General features: G+C 44.8%; 1 protein-coding gene across 2 annotated transcripts; it reads right to left on the bottom strand.

Moving 5' to 3' along the window:
* Positions 1 to 10,577: 10,577 nt before the first annotated feature.
* CHCHD4 (coiled-coil-helix-coiled-coil-helix domain containing 4) lies at positions 10,578 to 23,535 on the bottom strand. 2 transcript variants are annotated; one of them, XM_042911794.1, is made up of 3 exons: positions 23,343 to 23,535; positions 15,867 to 15,965; positions 10,578 to 12,636 (listed from the first exon to the last, which is right to left on the bottom strand). In XM_042911794.1, the coding sequence occupies exons 1-3, from the start codon at positions 23,362 to 23,364 to the stop codon at positions 12,338 to 12,340; spliced, it is 420 nt and encodes a 139-aa protein (XP_042767728.1). In that variant the 5' UTR covers positions 23,365 to 23,535; the 3' UTR covers positions 10,578 to 12,337. The 2 variants fall into 2 exon arrangements, with proteins under 2 accessions (XP_042767728.1, XP_042767726.1); XM_042911792.1 differs by lacking the exon at positions 23,343 to 23,535 and adding an exon at positions 23,099 to 23,252.
* Positions 23,536 to 23,687: the final 152 nt, after the last annotated feature.

Genomic DNA, 23,687 nt, shown 5'->3' with positions numbered 1-23,687 from the left:
GCCCCACTTTGGGCTCTGTGCCGACAGCTCAGAGCCTGGAGCGAGCTTCAGATTCTGTGTGTGTCTCTCTCTGTGCCCCTCTCCACTTATGCTTTGTGTCTCTCTCTCAAAAATAAACATTAAAAAATTTAAAAAAAAGAAACAGTATTTGCCAGTGGGTTTTAAAAAAAATTAAAAAAAAAGAAACAATATTTACCAGTGGTTTTAGGTAATGACCCACATATACCATGATATCCTAAATGTCGAGGTAAATTCATGGCATATGCATGCACACTCCTGCCTTTCCTTAAACATTTATTGATTTTTCTTGTTTTTTTTTATTTAAATTGCAGTTAGTTAAATACAGTGTAATATTAGTTTCAGATATAGAATTTAGTGATTCATGACATACAACACCCAGTGCTCATCACAACTGCCCTCCTTAATCCCCATCACCCATTTAACCAATCCCTCCACCCACCTCCCTTCCAGCAACCCTCAGTGTGTTCTCTACAGTTAAGAGTCTGTTTTATGGTCTGCCTCTCTTTTTTCCCCCTACGTTCATGTGTTTCCTTTCTTAAATTCCACATGTGAATGAAATCATATGGTATTTGTCTTTCTCTGACAGAATTTCACTTAGCATAATACTCTCTAGCTCCAACAATGTTGTTGCAATTGGCAAGATTTCATTCTTTCTGATGGCTGAGTAATATTCCATTGTATAATTATGTCACATCTTCTTTATCCATTCATCAGTCAATGGACATTTGGGCTCTTTCCATAATTTGGCTATTGTTGCCCCCTAAATAATGCTGAAAAAAGTAATATAGTCCTATATCCTCAATTTATAAACCATTAGGACATGCTACTTGGCCAGCTTTACAAAATTGTAAGGCTCAATTTTTAAAAACCGAATTAAAACAAAGCCTGTGTTTCACAGAAATACATGAGAAAAGACTAGTTTAGAATGTTTTAGTTTATTTCTTTTTTTTTTAAGTTTTATTTATTTTGAGAGAGAAAGAGAGAGAGAGAGAGAGAACAAGCAGGGGAGGGGAGGGGCAAAGAGAGAGGATCCAAAGCAGGCTCCACCCTGTCTGCAACGTGGGGCCTGAACTCACGAACTGTGAGATCATGACCTGAGCCGAAATCAACAGGTAGACACTTAACCAACTGAACCACCCAGGTGCCCCTTATTTCATTCTTTTAAATATATATTTTAAATGTTATATATTTATTTAGTGTTATTATTTAAAACAGATCAGTGTATTTGTTATATACTTTAAAAATTTTGTTTTTACATACTTCCATGAAATAGATGTACAGGAAATATGTGTATGTCACTCATAAGTACATGAAAAACAGAGGAGACCATTTAGGGTCATGTGCTTAATGATAGTGTGTGACCAATAAAACTCAGAGACAGCTGCACAAATAGATTAATATTTTTGTTTTTTCTTCTTGACATATAATAGAAGCAAACTTTAATTTGCTGAATTTATGAACAGAGAAAATTGTATCACTTTACTAGTTCAATATTTAGGGAAAAGGTTAAGTTTTTCTATTTCTTACTATGAAATTCCGTAGTTTTCCAAAGGTTTTAGACCGTATACCCACCCAGGCTCTGAAGTTTTACATCCCATGTTCATGACTCATAACCATTTTAGTTATGCCTTAGTAACTTATATAGGACAACTACCCTGAGTAGCTGTGAAAACAATTTAGCCTTACACTCTTGATTTTCAGATAACAAATCCGAGAGTATGTGTCTGGACCTATTTTACAATATTATCTATCTCACATTATATTTAGCCTTATAAAGAGCTGAATTAAAGAAAATGTCTGCATTGCACGATAAAAATCTCCACGTGTAGGTAATCACCAAATTACCTAGTATAAGTTTTATAATTGGGCTCCTTAACTCTGGAGAAATGTCCTTGCTTACTTGAGGAAGTTTTCAAGTGAAAACTTGAGCTCCTACATCCCATCAGGATGGGAGTGGAGAACCAACCTCTGCGTAAATCTTTAGAAAGGAATTAACACAATCTATTTTTGTTTTCAAGTGTTACCACTTTGATTCCACATGCTTAATGAAAGGAGAGAGAAGAAATTGGAAATGTGGCCCTGCCAATAATTGATACCTGGACTCCGCTCACTTGGACAAGGTTTTCTTGGCATTCATTTCTACAATACAGAAGATGTATAGTTGTTTTGGTGGATTCAGAGAAAAGACTATATATTCCATCAGTGTCCTATGAATAGAGATTATTGAGAGTTATTATTTTGGCACTCATTTCCTTTTGCTCTTTTAAGCAAGGAGAGAGCTAAAAAAAAGTATTAAAATAACTCAATACTCTCAAGTCAAATGTATGAAGGACGGCATAATAAAAATAATAGCTGTCATCTATAGGGATCATTATGTTCCAGATGCTCTCCCATTTTTGGTGCATTTACCCACATAATACCTCTAGGAAGTACTAATGTGATTATATGTGTCTTACAGATGAGATAATGAGCTCAGATGTGCTCTGACTTTGGCTCAGGTCATGATCTCACAGTTCGTGAGTTCGAGCCCCGTGTCGGCCTCTGTGCTGACAGGTCAGAGCCGGGAGCCTGCTTCAGAGTCTCTCTCTCTCTCTCTCTCTCTCTCTCTCTCTCTCTCTCTCTCTCTCATCTCTCTCAAAAATAAATAAACATTAAAAAAAATTTTTTTTTAAAGAAGATTCTCTCTCTCCCTTGCTAATGTCTGCATGTACCCTCTCTCTTAATAATAATAATAATAATGATAATTAATATTTTATCTTCCAAAGAAGTTTTCACTTCTCCTTCCTCCCAAATTTCAAATGATGATCTCATTGAGAACTTTCTTCCTCAAATATTTGCCAAGCAGAATTTTAATCCAGTCATTGAATTATCACAGATTTCAAACTTGGGGTGTATATGTAAATTAAGTCAAGCATATTCTCCAGTAATTGATTTCGAAGGAGAAGAAAATGATAATGGAGGCTCTTCCCTTCCTGAGTCCCAAATATCTAACAATGTAATCTTGGGAAACATGGGAGGAGACTCGAAGACTCGAGACTCGAGACTCGAAGAAGGCTCCTACTCTTGAGAAGAAAAGCGACTCTCAGGGCATGAGTGAATACAGTGTAAAACACAGCTTAGGTAAAGAATATCAGAACGTCCTGTGTCATTCAAATAGCAGCCAAGTAACTGAGAAGACTCCCAGTTGTTCTTAAACTTCATGTTGGAGTATCCTCTCCCTCACTGGTGATGTGTGTGCCAGCTGTGGTTCTGAAGAGTGTGATGGGTTGAATTCGACCGGTCCTGTTACCAATGCCTGGAATATAGATTTTAAATACTTGGTTTTCCTAGAAATGGACTGCTTCATTCACCTGTTATGAGACCCTTCTGCTATCTGCTGAGATACAAAAGAATTGGCAGGTTGTATGAAAGTCCCACTTCGTTCTTTGCTACAAAGACACCTCCAGACTTGATGTTTCGGCTTCCAGCTAAACTTAGCACTGTGTTTGTGGCACAGCTCCTCCTGTTTTCCCATCTCCTCACTCTGCAGCACCATTTTCTGTCTTGCTACTTCTTCACAGAACACATAGCAATGCCTTGGGGCAGTAAATTCCAGTAGCAAGGAAGACTATTCGCTCCACCTCTCATCAGGGTCAGCTTCCTTTGTTCATCCCAAAGGTGTCTCTTGCTCTTTTTTCATATAAAGATCTATTCCATAGAACAGTTTGACAGTCAAAGAAGAGCATCACACTTCCTAAAGACCTAAGTGTTCCTCTTCTAGGCACACGGCATTTGTATATTCCACAGACGGGATATCCGGCCTCCCTTCACTGTGCCAGTTGTTTCTCTATTTCTCTCAATGGTTTTGGCATTGATTTCATGAGCATTATGTCAAGGGCATGGACTCCCAGTGCCTCTGGCTTCCATTAGAAATGCATATCGATAGGGGCGCCTGGTCAGTCGGTTGAGCGTCTGAATTTGGCTCAGGTCATGATCTCACGGTTTGTGAGTTCGAGACCTGCATCGGGCTCTCTGCGGTCAGCGTGGAGCCCACTTCGGATCCTCTGTCCCCCTCTTTCTCTGCCACTCATCCGCTCATGCTCTCTCTCTCAAAAATTAATAAACATTAAAAAATGTATATTGATAAAATTATATGGCTATGGTAGATCTTTAGAATCATTTATTCTACCATTCTTACTATTCACATGGAGATTCTGAGGGGAAATATGTCTATATGTAAAACATACATATTATATATAACGTACATATACACACATACATACATTATATGTACATATATAAACTCTCTCAAGCCAAAGTTAGGTAGTGATAAATAATAAATCAATAGTTAACAGTTCTATAGTGCTTCATGTATGTCACACATTTTCTAAATGCTTTTCATATGGGGGCACCTGGGTGACTCAGTCGGTTAAGCATCCAACTTCAGCTCAGGTCGTGATCTCACAGCTCGTGAGTTTGAGCCCTGCGTCCAGCTCTGTGCTAACAGCTCAGAGCCTGGAGACTGCTTTGGATTCTGTGTCTTCCTTTCTCTCTGCCCCTCCTCTGCTCATGCTCTCTCTCTGTCTCTCAAAAGTATAAATAAACATTAAAAAAAATTTTTTTTAAGATTTTAAATGCTTTTTATATATTGACTTATACATTCCTCCAACAGTGCTATGATGAAAGAACTAGTATTATCCCCCTTTTACTTGTGATGTTAACTGAGACAAAAGAAGTTAAGTGAGCAGATAATGTTCACCCAGCTAGTCAGGGGTGGAATCTGGGTTTAAACAAAGGCCATGTGGATCTAGGGTACAACCAACTAAATCCTTTATGATTCTCCATTTCTATAAATAAACAGGGAGACTGGTCCTGTTGGGATTGCTTACTCGGAAGATTCTTACTTTCTCTTGTCCAAAATTTACATCAATAAGCTTTAGTGAAAAATTTATATAAGCATCAGTGTTCCAGATGCTGTGGATCCAAAGACAAGACAGCATCTCTGCCCTTGGGGAATTTGCAGGAGAGAGAGGAAAGTAAACGAAAGGTCCCCATTAAATAGGGTAATAATGTGTGCCATAAAGGAGAGGCTAGGTACTGGGGGCTCACAGAGAAGGGTGTGATGTTAGTGCCACCGTGAGGCGAAAGGGAGGTACACAGAAATGATTGCATGGGAGGAATCAGTGTTTGAGGTGACACTCCGATGCTGATTAAGAGCAAGTCATATTTATGTAGAATTATTTGGGTTAAAATGATGATTCTACAGATTGAAAATGTGTGATGTGATGAGTCAGAGAATGTCAATGAAAGCACTACTGTTGCAAAATCTCTTGTTTTTCTTTCCAGAAATGATATTATTTGCTTTAACATTCACATGACGATGAACAAACGTTCTAGTTATGTTGCCATAAAAAAAATGCCTTTTATCCTCAAGCTGGTACAGGGGTCTCAGGAAACACCTTACTTCTTTTCCTCCACATTTGAGTTTTCCTTGTGGGGCCCAAGCCCAAGTTCACTGACCTGACCATTACCTACTTAGCTATAATATATATAATGGTACTCCTCACCATAGGGTTCTTTGTGTCTACAGACATTTTGGGGACATGGGATATCCAGAGTGACTTCAAATGTAAAGTGATTGTCTTCCTTTACAAGGTGCTGAGGGGACTCCCCATTTGGGCCACCTGCCTTTTGAGTGTGCTTAAGGCCATCACCATCATCCCCAGCAGCTCCTGCTTCACTAAATTCACACTTAAATCTCCAAATCCCATCCTGTGTTTCTTTCTCTTCTTATGGATCCTGAACAATGTAGCAACCTGTTCCTCCATGCTGTAGACATGCCCAGTGAGACCCAGGCTAGTCTTCTGTTCCTCACTGAGCGCTGGTCCTTTTGGCCCATGAGCCGCCTCCACAGGGGATGTTTTTCACGCTGATGGCATTCAGAGAGACCTTCTTCATGGGTCTTATGGTCCCATCAAGTAGATATGTGATCATTCTCTTATTCAGACATAAGCAGCAGTCACAATGTCTTCACAGCAAGGATTTCTCTCCAAGAAGCTCTCCAGAAAAAAAGGGCTACTCAGATGATTCTGCTGCTAGTGAGTTGTTTTGTGATCATATACTGTGTGGACTTCATCATTTCATTTTCCATGGTCATGACATGGGCAAATGACCCAATCTTGGTGTGTATCCAGATGCTCGCGGCCAATGGCTATGGCACAGTCCTTCGGTGTTAATCACTCTGCTGAAACAAATAAAGATTATGCATACCATATGGGGGAGGAAAGGTCAGTGTTTAACAAAACAGCAATAGAAATATCTTGAGAAAAAATGTTTCCACTCTCATTAGAACAAGCTTATTATATTTCACAGAATTTTCTCGCTGAAAAAAATGATTAAATATGGAATTATACATTTTCTGTCATAGCATGGAAATCCTAATATATGTAAATATATGGCTATAAAGCACATGGTAGATAATTTTGGCACTTTTTTGAGAATTATGTTGTCTTCATGAAAATTCTTTTTAGGAAAGATTGTTTCTTTTTCTTCTTAGGAAAATTCCCTCCACTCTTGGTAGTCTTAATTTCTTGTATTAAAATATTCTATATTTTCACTAAAATGTACCTACATTCCTTTTCTACATTCTATTGTGTCTTAATATGCTATTGCTGTATGTGTCATATTAAGCCTCAATCCATGTATGTGATTATCCTATTTGGGAAATTCTGTCTTTATTGCTTCAAATACTTGTCCTTTTCCCTACTCGTGATTTGTGAAGTTCCAATTCAGTGTGTGTTAAGCCTTATTGTTTTACTTCCTATATCCCCTAAGATTTTTCATATTTTCCATCTCCACATTCTATGAACTACACCCTGAACAATCTCTTCAGTCCAATATTCTAGCCCACTAATTCTCTCTTCAGCTGTGTTTAAACTGCTATTTCACACATCCATTGACAGTGTATTATATTTAGTTTATTTATTTTTTGTTCCTAAGAGTTTTGTTTTTTAATCTGCCTTATAGTAGTTTATAATTACATATTTTGTTCATATTTTATTAATTTTTGTATGTCCTTAAGCATTTAAAGAATGTTTGACTCTACCTAATAAACAATATCTGATATCCACACAAATATAATTCTACTTTAGTTCTTGAGGGCTATTCTTAGCATTTTAAAATTTTAAGTTTAGTTTCATATTTGGCAACTTTTTAATCTTTTTTTAACATTTATTCATTTTTGAGAGTGAGACAGCAAAGCATGAGTGGGGTGGGGGCAGAGAGAGAGGGAGACACAGAATCCGAAGCAGGCTACAGGCTCCGAGCTGTCAGCACAGAGCCCAACGCGGGGCTCGAACTCGCGGACCGCGAGATCACAACCTGAGCCAAAGTCGGACACTTAACCGACTGAGCCACCCAGGTGCCCTCATATTTGGCAACTTTTAATTCAGAGGGAAACTGAATATCCTAGTTGAGATGTACTTATCCAGAGGGCATTTAAATTTTCGTCCTCCAATATATGCAGAAGTCTGGGGAATTTTCAGATTCATCTATTTAGATTTTTCTGGACTCTACACATCGGGATGAACTTGAACCCCAAGCCAATGTGAATGCAAGATTCTGTTCCCAAAAAGAAGCCAACAAAGTGGCAGAGTAATATCATTGTTAAATTCCTTTATCGGATTCTCCTAACTCAAATATTGGCTAAAGACATCAATCCTTCTGAAGACAGGCTTTTGTAGGAGTCCTTCTTCCTCCTTTCTACCTTGTATGGATTAATGATATTGTCTCCTGTCTCTGCATAGCTGTTGAGATCCAACAGCTCTGCATAGCTGTTGAAATGAGAACCTCATTTCCAGGTTCAGTAAATGACTCAAGAGGAATCCCACCTTCTCAGTTTCAGATCCCTCTTCATTTTAGCCCCCTGAGGATTTCCCATATTATTTTGTAAACTGTTCTGCATTTTTAAAAAGGTTCCTTTATACATGGCTTATAAAATATTAGTAGTGGAAAGTTCTTCTGTATTTCTAATCTGTTAAATTACCAGAAAAACCACTACTTGTATATGAAAAGAAAAACTTTTTAGACTATATAATACTTTGTTAGACCATAGTATCTCATGAGAAATACCAATTTTGTGATGTCCTTACAAATGTTCCAAAATAAATTCCAAGGGATCTCTGTTTCCATTTTTACCTCTTAATTTGGGAATCAGTATGTTAAAGAATAATTATTATCATATTAAATAGAATTAACCCTATTAAAACCACCTCTCAGCTTATAAAAAAAAAAAAAAAATGGGAGTCTATTTATATATTTGAAGCCCCTGTGTATCTTTCTCTAAATGCATGCAACCAAAAAACAAAAACCAAAAAACCAAAAAACGTCTCCCAAATGGATTGCTATCTTGATTATCATTATTTCCTTGCTTTTCATTTTAAACTTACTGCCATATACATATATATGAATATATCATTAAGATATTTAGTTCCCTTCACAGCATATATATGTAGATAATTCTTGATGGAGTCCCAATAGTTCATTTTTGCTTCATTTTCACTTACTGATTTTTTTAAAAATTGTCTCTTTCCCTTGTAGATATTTAAGATTTTTTTTCTTTATCCTTGATTTATCAGTAGCTTCTCTACGTGTGTGCAAAACCTACCTGAGGACAAAGTCTTTCTGCTTTTCTGGGCAATTCTTAGTAACTGTCTCGTTATTTCTCTCAATTATTTTTATTCTCATTTAGATCTATGTTAGACTTATTTTGGAATTGTGCAATTTATTTTCAATATTTAATAGTTGTTCTTAAAAATCTCTGTATATAACTGTGCTCTATTCTGGTAAAGAAGCTTTCCAAGCCCTGTAATTTGTGGGATTTTGCAAAGGTTCCATTATGTGGCCATGATTGATTAAATCACTGGCTACTGGTGATGAAACTAGTTTAAACTTGATCTCAGCTTTTGAAGAATTTTTCCTTTCGATGATCTTTTATATTTCTAAGTTTTCCATTTTTTTCATATCTGCATGTATTTATTGTTTTTTTTTTTCAAGTTTAAATTCCTTTTAGTTAACACACAGTGTAATGTCAGTTTCAGGTGTATAATATAGTGATTCAACAATTTTATACATTACTCCGTGCTCATCATGATAAGTGTATTCGTAATCCCTTCCCCTGTTTCACCCCGCCTCCACCCACCTCCCTTCTGGTAACCAGCAGTGTGTTCTCCATAGTTAAGAGTAATATGCTCATTCTATAGTTAACTTTAAAAAAAAATTTTTTTTTAACATTTATTTTTGAGAGACAGATAGCACATGAGCAGAGAAAGGGCAGAGAGAGGGAGACACAGAATCCGAAGCAGGCTCCAGGCTCTGAGGTGTCAGCACAGAGCCCTGCGAGGGCCTGGAACTCACCAACCGCGAGATCATGACCCGAGCTGAAGTCAGGTCCATGATCAACGGACTGAGCCACCCAGGTGCCCCTATGTTTAACTTTTTGAGGAAACTCCAAGGTTCCCATGTTTCCATATGCCTACTTCTTTTTCTTTTTAAATCATAGCCATCCTAATGGGTGTGAGGTGATACCTCATAGTGGTTTTGATTTGCATTTCCCTAACGACCAGTGCTGTTAACACCTTTCATGTTGGCCATTTGCATATCTTCTTTAGAGAAATCTCTATAGGGCCATTTATGTGGGACAGCAATCCTTTGGCTATGACTTGAGGTAACGAGATGTGCTTAAACATTCTTGCTTAGCATATGCTTTTTCATTTTTTATTATGGGATATTTCAAACATATATGAAATTAGAGTGATTCAATTAATAGCTCATAGAAACTCCTAGAAATGGAAGCCCTGACAATGTTTGTTTTTTCTAAGGTTAAGTGCCTGGTTGGAGTTTTCATTGCCTAGGGAGCCACTTTAAAGATGGCGATCTCAAATAAACACATTGCCAGCCACACCACACCGTAGAGCCAGGTTGTCCTCCCTTCTGTCCCAGGCTCCTTAGTTTTAGGGATCCTAGTTGGTTTCTATAACTGACCACTTTGGCCATTTGCTTTTTTTCTTCCCGAGCTTTAAATTCCAACTTTTGTGTTTTAAATTCACCAGTAAAACATGAGCCCATGAAACCCTAGGCCCTGCCCTCCTCAACCCCAATAAAAGCATGACCCCAGGCCTGCTCACTCACTGTCTGTCTTCTCCTCCAGCTTCCCCTACACTTCGCTATGTGGTACATGTAATTTCCAGGTGCTGTAACAAAACTTTTATTTATTTATTTTTTTCAAAGTTTCCTGATGGTTACTGCCATAGGGCATCTTGCAACCATAGTAAGACCCACAAGGGCTGGTCCAGCCACAACACTGGTTATTGACAAGCTGTGCCCAGCACCAAACAACCCTACTCTGTCTTAATGCCCAATTTTGATGAATTGTGTGCTCTTTATTTACCCCCTTTGGTTGGTTAGAGGAAAAGGTCTATCTATTTATATCACACTAACATTCTGGGCCTACAGCAGATCTTGAAAGTTATGTGTAAAATTATCTAATGCATGTGACTTTTCTTTGGTTAGTCCAGGTGAATGAGAAGCTTTTATTTATGTAAGAGCTACTTTCTAGTAGTTTGGGCTACTAAAATGTTATTATTCTGTTAAAGTCAATACCATCACAGAACTTACTGAGAACAAAAACAGTAGGGGCAGAACAATGTTCTGCTCGAAGGCTGGCTAATACACTGCACAGGCCTGCATCACAAAGTTAACAAAGCACAGACAGAAAACACTGTGTGTGTAGGTAGCTGGCACAAATCACTGTGATCATAAGTTGCGCCTTCTATCTTGCTTGCTCTGATGGAAGCCACCTGCCATGTTATGAGCTGACCTAAGCAGAGGCCCACGTGACCGGGAACCGAGGGAGGACTCTGGCCAACAGGCAGTGAGGAACTGAGGCCCTCAGCCCAACAACCCACAAAGAACTGAATTCCGCCCAAAACCACCTGAGTGATCCTGGAAGGCCTGTCAAGCCCTGAGATGGTCACAGCCCTGGCTGACTCCTCGATCATAGCCTCGTCTGACTCTGAGCCCCAGACCCCAGGTAAGCTGTGCCCAGACCCCTGACCAACAGAAACTGTGAGTTACTAAATGTGTTTCAAGCTGCTGAGTTTTAAGGTAATTTTTCCATGGCAATAGATGAGTAATACACCTGGGCCAAACAAGGCATTACTACATCACGGCCTGAAATTTGTCCTACAGTTGTCTTGGACGAGTTACTTAACCTGTGAGGGCTGCAGCTCCCTACCTTCAACAAGAGAACAGCCTTCCCTACCTCACAAGTTAACTTCAGTGTCTGTGTGAAGGATCTGCTCACTGATAAACAACCGGCTTGCTATGAATTCAACACCGAAAATTTTAATGGACTCAAACTGGCTTACCAGTATCTTCAAGGAGGAATTTCAGTGAACTTTTCATATTTATATTTCCTTATAGCAAAAACATTTTTAGTTAGTAAAAACAAAGGACACATTCAACACCAGGTAAAAGTCATATTTTCCTTTTAAGTGACTAAATACACGCCGTTTCTTCTCTTGGCTGCTACTTTGGTAACAATTAGGTCCCCACCTCTCAAGAACATTGCATTGAACAGGCTGACACAGAGCCAGCGTGAACAGAGGCCCCAAACCAGGGCTTGTGGAAGAACAACAACAGCAAAACCAGCCTTTCTCTTCACTTAGAAAGGGACTGTGAATCAGAGTGTCCACAGTTCCAATTTCTAAACACGGAAAACCTGGAGCTCAAAGTGAAAATGGAAACCAAAATGCATCAGAAATGAACTATAGTACCTCCTCACATACTCAAGGTCAAGACGGTCCATGAGAAATACGTATCTGATCATCTGGCCTTGTACTGGGAATGGCCCCACTCCAGCATTTTTAAAGGAAGATGGTTTTGTTTCTATTTCATTTCCCACAGGGGTATAAAATCTACAAGGGCATATAATCAATCAGAATAAATCAGCTCACTCACAAGATACTCCCAGATAATGATTTCTAGTTGCTGAGCATAGTCAGCACATTATTTCAAAGAGGCAAAATTCAGGATCATCTGAGAATTCGAAAGTGACAGCTACATTTGCCGATAGGTTTATGGGAGACATACATTTTTTCCAGTGTATATGTCAAAGGACCAAGACCCCTGATCATCAAAATAAGTTATTTTGTACATTATAGTGCACAGAACAACAGAGGGAAAGACACGTTCTCGGAGAATGACCAAAAGGCATCTTACAAAAGGTTCATATCACTCTGAAGGAGAAGGACTGGAGCCCAGTGCCTTATGGCCTTCATTAGCTTGACCCCTCCTCTTCTTTGGTTGCAGTGGCCTCAGTGGGAGCTGTCTCTTCTAAACGTTCTGCTGGCTTCTTCTCCTCCTCCTCCTCGTCCTCCTGAGGATAGAGGTCGGGGTACTTCTGCATGCATTCCTGCATGGCCCGGAACTGGTCTACACAGTCTGACCCCTTGACATCCTCTGTGCTATAGTGGAAGCAGGAAAAGGCCGACTTGAACTGTTCCCCACAGGGGCCACTGGCCATTCCCCCAAGGCACGGGCAGTTCCAGTTAATGTCTCCATTTGGCAGGATCAATCCTACAACAGGAAGATAGGCAAGGAAAATGTGAGACAGGCTCTCTACGGTTTCTGAAAAAGCAAAACTAAGTGCAGTCTTTGAAAGCTACTCAGGATAGGAACTGTCGCCTGGTAGGCCCTTGTCTTTGGATTTGGATTGGGTTCAAATGCAGCATTCCTTGGCTCAGCTGGAGAGAGGCCACCATGGATGGCAGCTTTTGTCCATGCACGACACTGATCTATATTCTAGGCCGCCTCCCAGTGCGATGCCTGTGGCTGTGCCCCGAGAGCTACAAACTGGAAACCGTTTAATCCAAAGAAGCAGCCATCGTTGGGTTGCTTAGCGAGAAGCTTTTTCAAAGCCCCGACACCTTAAGAAGCTGAGGTATTGATCTCTTTCTTTCGATCTCTGCTCCCCTCCCATTCAAATGGGTAAGATTAGTCCCCTCCCCCAAAACAGGCACTTAGCTCCCTCCAGCCCCTCTGGCTCTGCCACTGCCCGCAGAAGCTCAGCTCGGTGTGAGGACCGGTGAAGAGGAGGCTGATCCTTCTGCACTGGCAGGAAGATGTCCAAGACATGGTGTACAAGGGAAAAAGCTAGTGGCATACCAGATGGTGTGGTTCCGGTCTTGTAACAGGGAAAAACCTCCAGGGATGTTAACCATACTAACCAAACTGCTCAACTGCACGCGTGTGTCAGAGAGGGGTGCAACTACAGACTGATTTTCAGTTGCTCGCTTACCATTTGTAAGTGCTACTGGAGTAGCACTTTTCATTTCCTTTAAGAGCTTCTCCTCTGCATTCACAACTTGGCTGTTTGGTTTACAAGGCCTAGTTTTTGGCCTATCTTGGCTCTTGAGATGCCTTCCTCGCTAACTCAATCATTTCTAATTTCTGATGTGACATGAGACCGCACAACTAGAGGCCACTGTCGGATTATTAACCGGCCTGTTTTCAACACTGTCATGTCCGGGAATGGGGAGACCCAAGGAGAGAGAGAGACAGAGATGAGGAAGAGCCAGTTGGTGGAACAGTCAGAACACACACAACATTTCTCGATTAAATCCCCTTTCTTACATGGACATGGTTCATGGCACCCCAGAAAAATTACAATAGTAACATCAAAGATCAGTGATCACAGAATCACCCTAACACATACAATAATGAAGAAGTTTGAACTGTTGCAAAAATTACCGAAATGTGACACAGAGACACGAAGTGAGCAAACGCTGTTGAAGAAATGGCGCCAAAAGACTTGCTTCTTGAAGCAGGGTCACCACAAACCTTCAATTTGTGAAAAACGCAGCATCTGCAAAGCGCGATAAAATGAGGGGGCCTATATACAAACGCTGCCCTCCGAAGGCTCAAAACTAGGAAACCTGCACAATCAGTTTCCAAGCGAGACGTTGTGATAAGAACATTTTTAAAAAAGAGCCCAGCTCTGCAGGAGTCTTCGTTTGATTCTTTCTCAGGGGAAGGCATGCTAGACTGAGGTAGTTCCTCACAGAGGGCACTGAGGGTGCCAATCTGCATTTCAAGGACAACATGTAGAAACACACAGACGTCAACATGTTAAATCAAGCCCAGATGCAGCAGGTTCCAAACATGCAATCAAAGGCCGGCCACTAACTTCCCTGGCCAGTCCCTCCCTCCTCCTCCAGTTTCCCCTCCAGACCAGGGGATCTTTAAGACCCTCCTCCAGTCTTTCTGAGTCTATGAAAATGACTTCTGCCATCTTGGTCATGACACTCTTAGCCATTCCAAGTGCTGTCTCAGTCACGGAACTGGGTGCCTCGATACAGGCAGCTGGCATAAACTGGGGGCCTGCCTACTCTGCTGAGTCATTTTGCAATTGAGAGCTCAGAACCTGGGTCCCAGGGCTCGCTGCTGAATGTGCTTCTTGGTACAATCATTCACTGGAAGGGGCTGCAAAGGCAAATGCCTTCACGGTCCACGCAGATCTATCATAAATGACAGAAGTGGGTAGGACAGAAAACAAGAGGAGCAATGAGGCCTGGCAGGAACTGGAGGGGACGCACAGTCTCAACACAGACACATTCAGTGTTGAAAAACACCACGAGGCAAAACAAGGCCTGATTTGTCCCGTAGGCCCTGCAGAATGTGCTTAACTAATGTGCACCTAAAGAGAGGCAGAGTACTGGAACTGACACGTGGCTTATTTTTCTTAGTAAGAGTGCTGGTTCAAGATTACTCCCACGGCTGCCATTCTCAGAATGCGAACACCGGAGAACATCTGTACCTCCCAGCGTCCCTGGCAGGGTGCTAGACACCTCAGCTCTACTCTGCTCTAACCCCCAGAGGCAGTAAGGGTAACACGTCAGGTGTCCCACCTAAGAGCACACACTTAGCTAGCATCTGAGAAATTCCCATCAGGAGCTCATACTCCGCAGGCTGCTGCTGCAAGCTCTTTCAACTGTATTTCTCAACAGCCAGCACTAGAAGCTTTGTTAGTTCGCATCACAGGTGTCAGAAATGGCTTTAGACTGGCAAGCTGAGGACCGTTGACGATACGAACTGTTTATAAATCCCGCACACCCACACGTCAGCCTTACGCACGCTGCGGAAGTTCCAGTGAGCCCAGCAGTCTAAAGCCTTTGGAGTGGCACCCTCAGCCCATATGACCAAGTGACCATTCACTAAACTGTGCGCAGCAGTTCTGACTAGGCTAGCTGGTCCTGCTGCCGGAAAGCTGTCCCTCTATCTCGAGTGAGCATCTCGTGGAAGGTGCTTCCTGGAGCACGTACAAGGAGAGAGCCGAGCTTCACCACCTCACAGAACGAGGTGTTAGGACTCTCACACGCCTGCTTGCTTATAGTCTGCAGATGTGGCAGCGTTCAGGCTGCAGCTGGACCGAGCAGGAGGATCCGTCGCCGTAACCTGCCCGCAGCACTGGAATCCATTTCCGCCCCGCACCCCCTGCCTAAAACTTCGTCATCCGGAAACATCCAGCCAGCTTTAGTCGGTGTAAAACCTCAAAAGAAAAAGAGGCAGAGGACTTCAGTTCAGCAGAAACTCAGGCTCTGGCCTAACAGCCAGGGAAGAGCAGCAGCACGAGAGCTGCACGGCACTCAGCACAGCCTCTCGCACCTCCAAGGGAGGTGGGCTCACAGTCCCTGGAGACGGTCCTTGGCTGAGAGGGGCCCCTGAACACCCAGCCTTGGCCAGGACAAAATGGGAAAGGAATTTTGAACATTTCCTCCAGGAAGGAAGGATCTGTGTGTCATACCCACCGTGCTCCTCATATGGGTCGTTGGGGTCATCAGCCACCAGCTCTGCATTGCTTGGGGTTTCATGGTCTTCTTTGGTCACAAATATGATTCGATCCTTCCCTAGCGTTTGGAGAACAGAGGAAGAAAGGTTTCACTCAAGAGCAGCCAAACAGCCCCAAACCCAAAGAAGCCACGCAAACCAGGTTTTAAGACTTCCCGTGCAAAACCCGAAAGGGAAGAGTGTCCATCAAAATGCCCTCCCTGGGCTGCATCACTGAGTCTGTGTGACAGTCTAGCAGCCACTTCTACTGAGTGCCTACAACTGAAACAAAAAGTCCACCAAGGTCACGAGTGAGGAAGAAGATGCCATATGCACCCTCTAGGCAGGAGATGAAATGCCCGATCCAACCAAATGCATGCTGCTTTTAGTCCCCAGATTTGCTGATAATTCAGTGGTGCAACAACTCCTTTCTTCTTCCCCTCAAGAAAGGAGCAGTCCCTTCTCAGAACTCCCATGGTGCTCTGACTGTCCCCATTATGTCCCACCAACCTAGGAAGGCCTCATCAGCCTGCCAGGTCTCCCCTCCTCCCCAGGCCTGGCAGGGAGCCACAAGCTGTCATCCTCCAGACAACCCTAGTGGAATGAAGGTGATTCACTAGGGCGACCCCACCTAATCTCACTAGGGCTCGAATGCCTGTGGGTAGAAAGGGGTGGAAGGGACAGGGAAGGACTTGCTTCTAGCCCCCTAGGGGTTTACCTACAGTGTTCAGAACGCAGACAAAGTCTAAGGGGACTGAGAACTTTGACAAGAGAAGAGGGCAGTGATGTGGGTGCCTGGCCAGCAGCCCACTGGCTGATATAGCCACTTAAGTGTGTCCGAGAAGATTCCCTGTGGGAAAATATCCTGGTCACCTACCATTGAGTGCCCACAGTCAAGACTCTCTCTAGCCTCTTGGCTCCTAATCATGGCCAGGAAAGAAGGGCTCATGATGGTAGGGAACACTGTGGCAGTTCCCCACAGCCCACGACGCCTGGGGCAACTTCCCAACAAGTGGAATGACTAGGGGGAGGAGAGACCATTCCCGAAGTGCTGATGTTAGCAACTTCTGTGACAATCTGCAGTGTGTTATTTTTTTTAGAACAATCACCCAACCTAAACATAACAGGCTGAGCGGGAGGGTCAGTCCTGAGGCCCTGCAAGGACCAGCATCAGGAAGCCAGCACTTCTTGTGAACACTGCCTTGGTCAGGCCATAGCCCCTGGCCCTACGTGCCTGGCTTCCCAGAGGGTCCTGAACTTTCAGACCGATGGGAGCCAAACGCATGCTCTGTGAGGAGCTTCTCCTCAAGGGAGGCTGCGTAAGCACAGAAAAGGGAATCAGCATTGATTGAACCGGGATGGGCGTGACCCGTGGCTTTTCATACAACAGAAAACCAGGCCCAGAACGGTTATTCAGAATCACCCAGCTGGAATGGCAAGGCAGGCCCCTCAGCTACCCGACTCCCTCCAGCTCTCCCCTATACCTTACAGCTGTCAACACTACCTCGCCTTCCTAAAAATCCCTAGCCATCAGCCAACCACACAGCAGGTGTCCACCCGATAGTCCTGGTGTGGGTGGGAACACCTTGTCTTCAGCACTCCACACACTGCATGCTCATCAGTTTCCCCTGCAGTCCCTGGAGGGCAGACTGGGGCTAGCTGCTCTCTGGGTCCTGTGTGTCAGCTCCCTGCAGCCATCCCATCGCCGCCCTGGGGCAGGAGCCCCATTGTACAGTGGGAGCCTAAGGCTCTGGGAAGTGATGTGCCTGAGCTCACACAGGCCTGGAATTTGCACCCAGCTCTGGGCGGCTCTAAACCCCACGCGGTGGAGATCCTTTGCACAGACCCGCACTGCCTCCCACCCCAAACACACACGGGAATGAAAACGACAGCCCAACTGGGTACTTAGCATGACTCGGACGCTGTCCTGAGAGCTTTGTGTGCTTTGGGCAGGAATAAATGTTTTGTACAATAAATACCGATGCAACTCCTGCCCCCAAAAAATGTTTGCTGAGTGAATAAACAGGAACTTTCCTCTAAGCTACTGGGTACCCACCTGCTGAAGGGCAAGGACAAGTTCAATGGTACTTTGAACTTGGTACTGAGTACCCATTCTGATCCATGAAATATGGGATAATGGGACTTCATCCGGAAGGGGATAGGAGGTGCCTGGCATTTAAGGAGACTTCAGGTCCTGCCCAATGGGCCCCTGGACAGGGCCTTAGTCAGTGGCCTGGAGAGAGTGAGCTACTATGGGGGCAGAGGCTGGGTCTGCAGAAATGTGGCTCTCTGAGAGCTGCTGGCATTTTCTCTGATTATTTCAGTTGTTTTCTCTTTACAACATTTAGGAAAGTTTAGTCACAGGCTTGCTAAGAGAAAGCAAGGAAAAAGGTTTGGGCCCACACTGAGCTCGAGTATTTAAGGAAGAGGCTTGGGGAAAAGTACTGGGGCTAAAACCAGAGCAACACCTCCAGAGAGGACAGGTTAGGAGGCAGAGGGAAGGCACCCTTCCCGTGCTTCCACAGGGTCTTCCACATGGGATAACGGACAGTAAGGACAGCCGACCCTTGGCACACACGGGGACTGGACCTCCAGCCCACCCGAGGTCTCTGCTCTCCCTGTGGATCTGTTCTCCCGTGACCAGTTCTTTCATGCTTGTCAAACTGTAGCTCTCCCTACACGGGCTGAACTGCAGTCCCGTCCCTGACAATGAAATCCCAGGTTGGAGTCCTCAATTCCTCTACCAGGCCAAGGCCACACAGCTGGGAAGTGTACAAGATGAAGTCAAGGCCTCTCTGACTGCTATTCTCACCAGAGCACAACAGAGCCTCTCTGGGTCCTGGACTGAGGTTTGGTCCCCTAATCGGCATCTTAGTTCTGTAATTAAGCAAAATCAGCTTAACCTGGACCATCTTTCAGATTCCAAGTGCCTTGAGACAAAAGTCCTGGATCTTGCTGCTCCTTGCCTCTTCCACTAGTCTTTTTACTTAGCGGATGTTTAGTTACACGTTTTAAATTAGGCTGAAGCTTAACGATACCTTTAGTTGAATTTGGTGGCTGAAGCTAAGTCTTAGAGGCTTCATGGACAGAAATGAAGTGCGGGGGAAATGGTCCTGCTGAGCTGTGTCTGGCAGAGAATGTAAGGATTCTGAGCCTCCCTGAGTGGCACTTTTCCTACCCTGGATGGGTGTCTTGGTCCGTTCAGGCTGCTCTAACAAAATACCACCACCGACATAGTTCATAAATATTAGAAAGTTACTGCTCACAGTTCTGGAGGCTGCAAGTCTAAGATCAAGGCACCAGTATGATAACCTTCTGGTGAGGGGCCCATAGCAGCTGCCTTCTTGCTGTGTCCTCACATGGCGGAAGGTGCCAGAGATCTCTCTGGAGCCTCTTTTATAAGGGCGTTAATCCCATAAGTGAAAGTTCCACCCTCATTTCTTAAGCACCTCCCAAAGGCCCCATCTACTAATATTATCGCCTTTGGAGGTTAGGATTTCAATGTATGAAACTGGGAGGGGAGGGGACACATTCATACCATAAAACTGAGGAGAGACTGTCCCCTGGGCGATCGGACTGTGGTTTCTGGGCAGGGACGTATCTTTGTATCCCCAATCCTGGTATACAGATGATGCTCCTTTTGTTGCATGGACAAATAACAGTAAGGGCTAGAAACCATGTGCACAAAGAACAGAAGCACAGATCTGAGCCTGAGATAGAAACCCAGCTTCAGAAGGTCTGGCCCAGTGGCATCAATATCACAGAGTTTAGCACTGCAGTTCAAATCTGGGCTTAAGCACATAACAGCTGTGATCTCAAGCACATTCTTAGGGCCTCAGGAAACAGGTCCCCCAGAAGCTCAGCCTATCTTCCTCCCGTGGTCAGGGCAAGAATCACAAGACTTTACTTAAGCAAAGGGGGTGAAATGAGTTTCTGCTCTCACCTTAAATCCCACTCAAAAGACAGTAATTTTTTAAATAGCGGCAAATGACAAGGATAAAATGGCCAAGAAAAGAGACCATTACAGGCCAGAGAGATCAGTACAGTTCTGGAAGTGGGAAAGCTGAGAGAGAAGTGCTCTCTGACATAACAGAAAGCTGAACCCAAAGTCACAAGAAGAGAAGTCAGCTCGAAGAAAATCTATCCCCACCCCAGGACCCTGGTAGGGGCCAGGAATTGGGGGTCCCAGGGCCCACTGTGGAAAACAGGACTTAAGGGTGAGGTTGAGAACAGAAAGCCTAACTGAGCAGCTGGATACCGAGATACCCCCAATTCGGTAGTTTTACTCTCTGCACAGCCATTCTTGACTCTTTTCTCTTAACCTCCATCATCAAATCTGGTTGACTAGGGGCGCCTGGGTGGCTCAGTTGGTTGGGCGTCCCACTTCGGCTCACGTCATGATCTCGTGGTTTGTGAGTTCAAGCCCCGTGTCGGGTTCTGTGCTGACAGCTGAGAGCCTGGAGCCTGCTTCAGATTCTGTGTCTCTCCCTCTGTCTGCCCCACTCCCACACACACACTCTCTCTCTCTCAAAGAAATAAATCAAACATTAAAAAAATAAAAAAGTCTGGTTGGCTCTACCTTCAAATACATCCAAAAAGATCTGCATCTGTCGCTGCCAAGACCCCATCTCCCACCACTGGCTCCCTCCACTCCCACCTCCTTGCCTTTACTGGACATGCTGGGTGCATACCTACGTCTGGCCTGTGCACAGGCTGCTCTCACTTCCGGGAGCACTCTCCAGATACCCTCACAGCCACCCTCTCCCTGTCTTTATACCTCCTGATACCACCTTCCCTGATCACTCCCCATCTCCCTTACTCTGCCTTCTTTTTCTCCAAAGTGCTTTTCCTCACCTACCATATTATATTTGTTTACCACCTGTCTCCCCTGCTGAAATATCAGCTCTTCTGGGGCAAGGATTTGTCTATCCCTTTCACCGCAGTATCCCAAGAGCCTAGAACAGTATCCAGAATGTGGTGGGTAATCAATATTTGCGGAACAAGTGAATGGAGAAACCAAACTCGGAAGACCCCAGCCCCAGCAGAGGACAGGAAGACAGAATGGTTATTACCATTAAGCAGATTACAAAAACAAAACCAAAAAACCCGGGATGGGTGTTCTCATTTCCCCCAGAATGGGCACACACAAACACAGGATCTGTACACAGCAGAATCTTCAGCAGATCCATTCCAGAAAGAGCGGCCATCTTTTCCACCAAACCACAGAGTAGATTACGTCACCTGTGCTCACCACCATGTGCCAAGACTGGCACACTGCAGGTGCCTAATAAATGCTTGTTTGAGGAACAGGAGAGGGCAGATGGCAATAGAAAAGGAGGCAACTAAAGAAAGGAACAGTGTGGCACTGATACAGAAAAGGGTGGGTGGTCTGAGGCTTGGGAGCAAGGCTGAGTCTAGGTCTGGAACACCTTGAATGCCAAAACTGGGTGGTGGGTGGACCCCCCGAGGTAAATTTGCACCAGCAAGTGACTCACTCAGAGCACAGAATGAGGAGCCAGCCATGGGAAGAGCTGGAGACAGATGTACCAGGCAGAGGAACAACGAAGAGGCCAGTGTGGCTCAGCAGTAACCAGGTAGTTAGAAATCAGTCTGGAGCCCGATCGGGCAGGGACTTTCAATTCTCATCCCCAAACAGAGAGATCTTTGACCCAAGAAAAGATAAAGATCCATGCTTTGGTGACAGATGGAAACAACCTTTCCTTCCCAAAGAACCTGCGACTCCTAGATATCCTCATGGGCAAGAAGTCTTACTCATCTGCACAGCCTCATTCTACCTAAACAGCTCAAAATTATTCGCTAAACAAAGTAAATTAGAAACCCAGAGAAAGAAAATTAAAAACAAGAGGCCTACTGTCGAACAAAGTGGTGAGGGCTGAGGACTTTTGTTCATGGCACAGTTATAAATCAATAAAAATAGTACTCCATAGACACATCAGTGAGGATTATAGCTCTATGACCCAGGAAAGGAGGAGGTCTAGAAGCAGAATGAGGTACTGGGGAAAAGGCTTGACGTTTAATTTTTTTTACATTTATTTATTTTTGAGAAACAGAGTGTGACAAAGCGTGAGTGGGGGAGGGGCAGAGAGAGAAGGAGACACAGAATCCGAAGCAGGCTCCAGGCTCTGAGCAAGCGGTCAGCACAGAGCCTAACGAGGGGCTCGAACCCACAAACTGTGAGATCATGACCTGAGCCGAAGTCAGACGCTCAACTGACTGAGCCACCCAGGTGCCCCAAGGCTTGACATTTTAGATTGAAATGTTCTCCTAACTGGATGCGTGACCCTGGGTAGGTCATCTCCTTCTCTGGTCTTCAGATCCCTGAATTAAACTGAGGGAACCAGACTATTCACCAAAGGATTTCTGGGTGAGTTCTAACTCTCTCTGTGGCTTTACCTTCTCGTGTGTCCACCATCCCTGTCGCCAGGCACAGAGAAGATGCCCATGAGTGTCTGCTGAATGAATGAATGAATGAATGAAGACCAACTTGTCATTTTAGAAGACTGGAAGCTGGGGCCTGCAGAGGTCAGGTGACAGCTCAGGGACAGAAAGTCAGTTAGTGGCCGTGTGTGAGGAGGTCCTGGGACTCCAGCCGAAAGACCCCTGGGTTCTTCAGTAGAGATAAGAACAGATGGAGCAAAGAGGAGCTAGGTGGACAGACGGGCACTTTCTTGAAGAGGTGGGGTGGAGGGGTGGAGGGGTGGAGGTTCCCAGCAGAGAGCTCCCTAGAATCCGGTGGCCACCAAACTGGATAGTGCAGTTCTGTGACCACACTGCTGAAGCTCAAACCCCAGCTCCAGGACTTAAGTCACCTCTGTGTATTAAGGTCTACTCTTGGGTAAAACGCGAATACAGCCTCGCCTAGAATTATAAAAACCGCTGCGAGATCAACCAGAAAAGCCATATAAAGCCCCTTGAACAGTGCCTGGTACATAGTAGGGGCTCGATAAATGTCCCCGTTGGTGGCACTTTTACCACTCCAGCACAGCCCTAACCCGAGTGGCAACTTTTCTTTCGGGACAGTTAAAAGGCGGGTACAAATGGAAAGGCGTGGTGTGCGGTTAAGAGCGACGGTAACAATAAATCCCCAATTACGAGGCAGAGGAAGCGTGCTCAGCACTTCCCGCGCCCCCTCAGCCTGGTTTATGAAGTCCGCCACGTGCTGGTCCTTCTGAGGTCAGGGTTCGAGTCTCACCGTGACCTTGGGCCAGCCTCCTTCCTCCCAGTCTCGGTTTTCTCATCTGCAAAACGGACGTGGCGACCCCAGCGCCCAGCCTTCCCAAGGGTCCCGAGGAGGGTATCCCGGGCCGCTCCTCGCGTCGCCCGCCCCTGCAGTGGGGTCGCGGGGCGCCGGGCCTGTGGGGCTGCGGGGGTGGCAAAACAGCGTGTCCCCTGCAGGCCCTCGTAGGCCCGTCTCCATGGCAGCCCGCTCTCCCTACCTTCCTGCCGGCAGTAGGCCATGACTGCAGCCCCAGCACTCAGACCTCGCGGCGATAGCTGCAGCGGCCAGGCGGCGGCAGGCTCCCGCTGTGACCTCTCCTCGGGCTGGGCGGGAGGCTCCGAGGCCCACGCGGACCCGCCCCCTCCAGGCCTGCCCGCCGCGCGCCTGCCTGCGCGCCCTCCCAGCCCCAAACCCTGTTCCCCTTCAGCCGGGAACTACATTTCCCAGGAAGCCGCGCGCGGCTCGGCGACGCTTCAGGCGATAGGAACTACATATCCCAGAATGGCTTGCAGTGCGCAGGCGCATCAATGAGGTACAGTGCGTGTTGCAACTCAGTGGCTAA

The sequence above is a fragment of the Panthera leo genome, chromosome A2 (assembly GCF_018350215.1).
Source record: "Panthera leo isolate Ple1 chromosome A2, P.leo_Ple1_pat1.1, whole genome shotgun sequence".
Taxonomy (NCBI): Eukaryota; Metazoa; Chordata; class Mammalia; order Carnivora; family Felidae; genus Panthera; species Panthera leo.
This window is presented reverse-complemented; position numbering and strand designations above follow the sequence as displayed.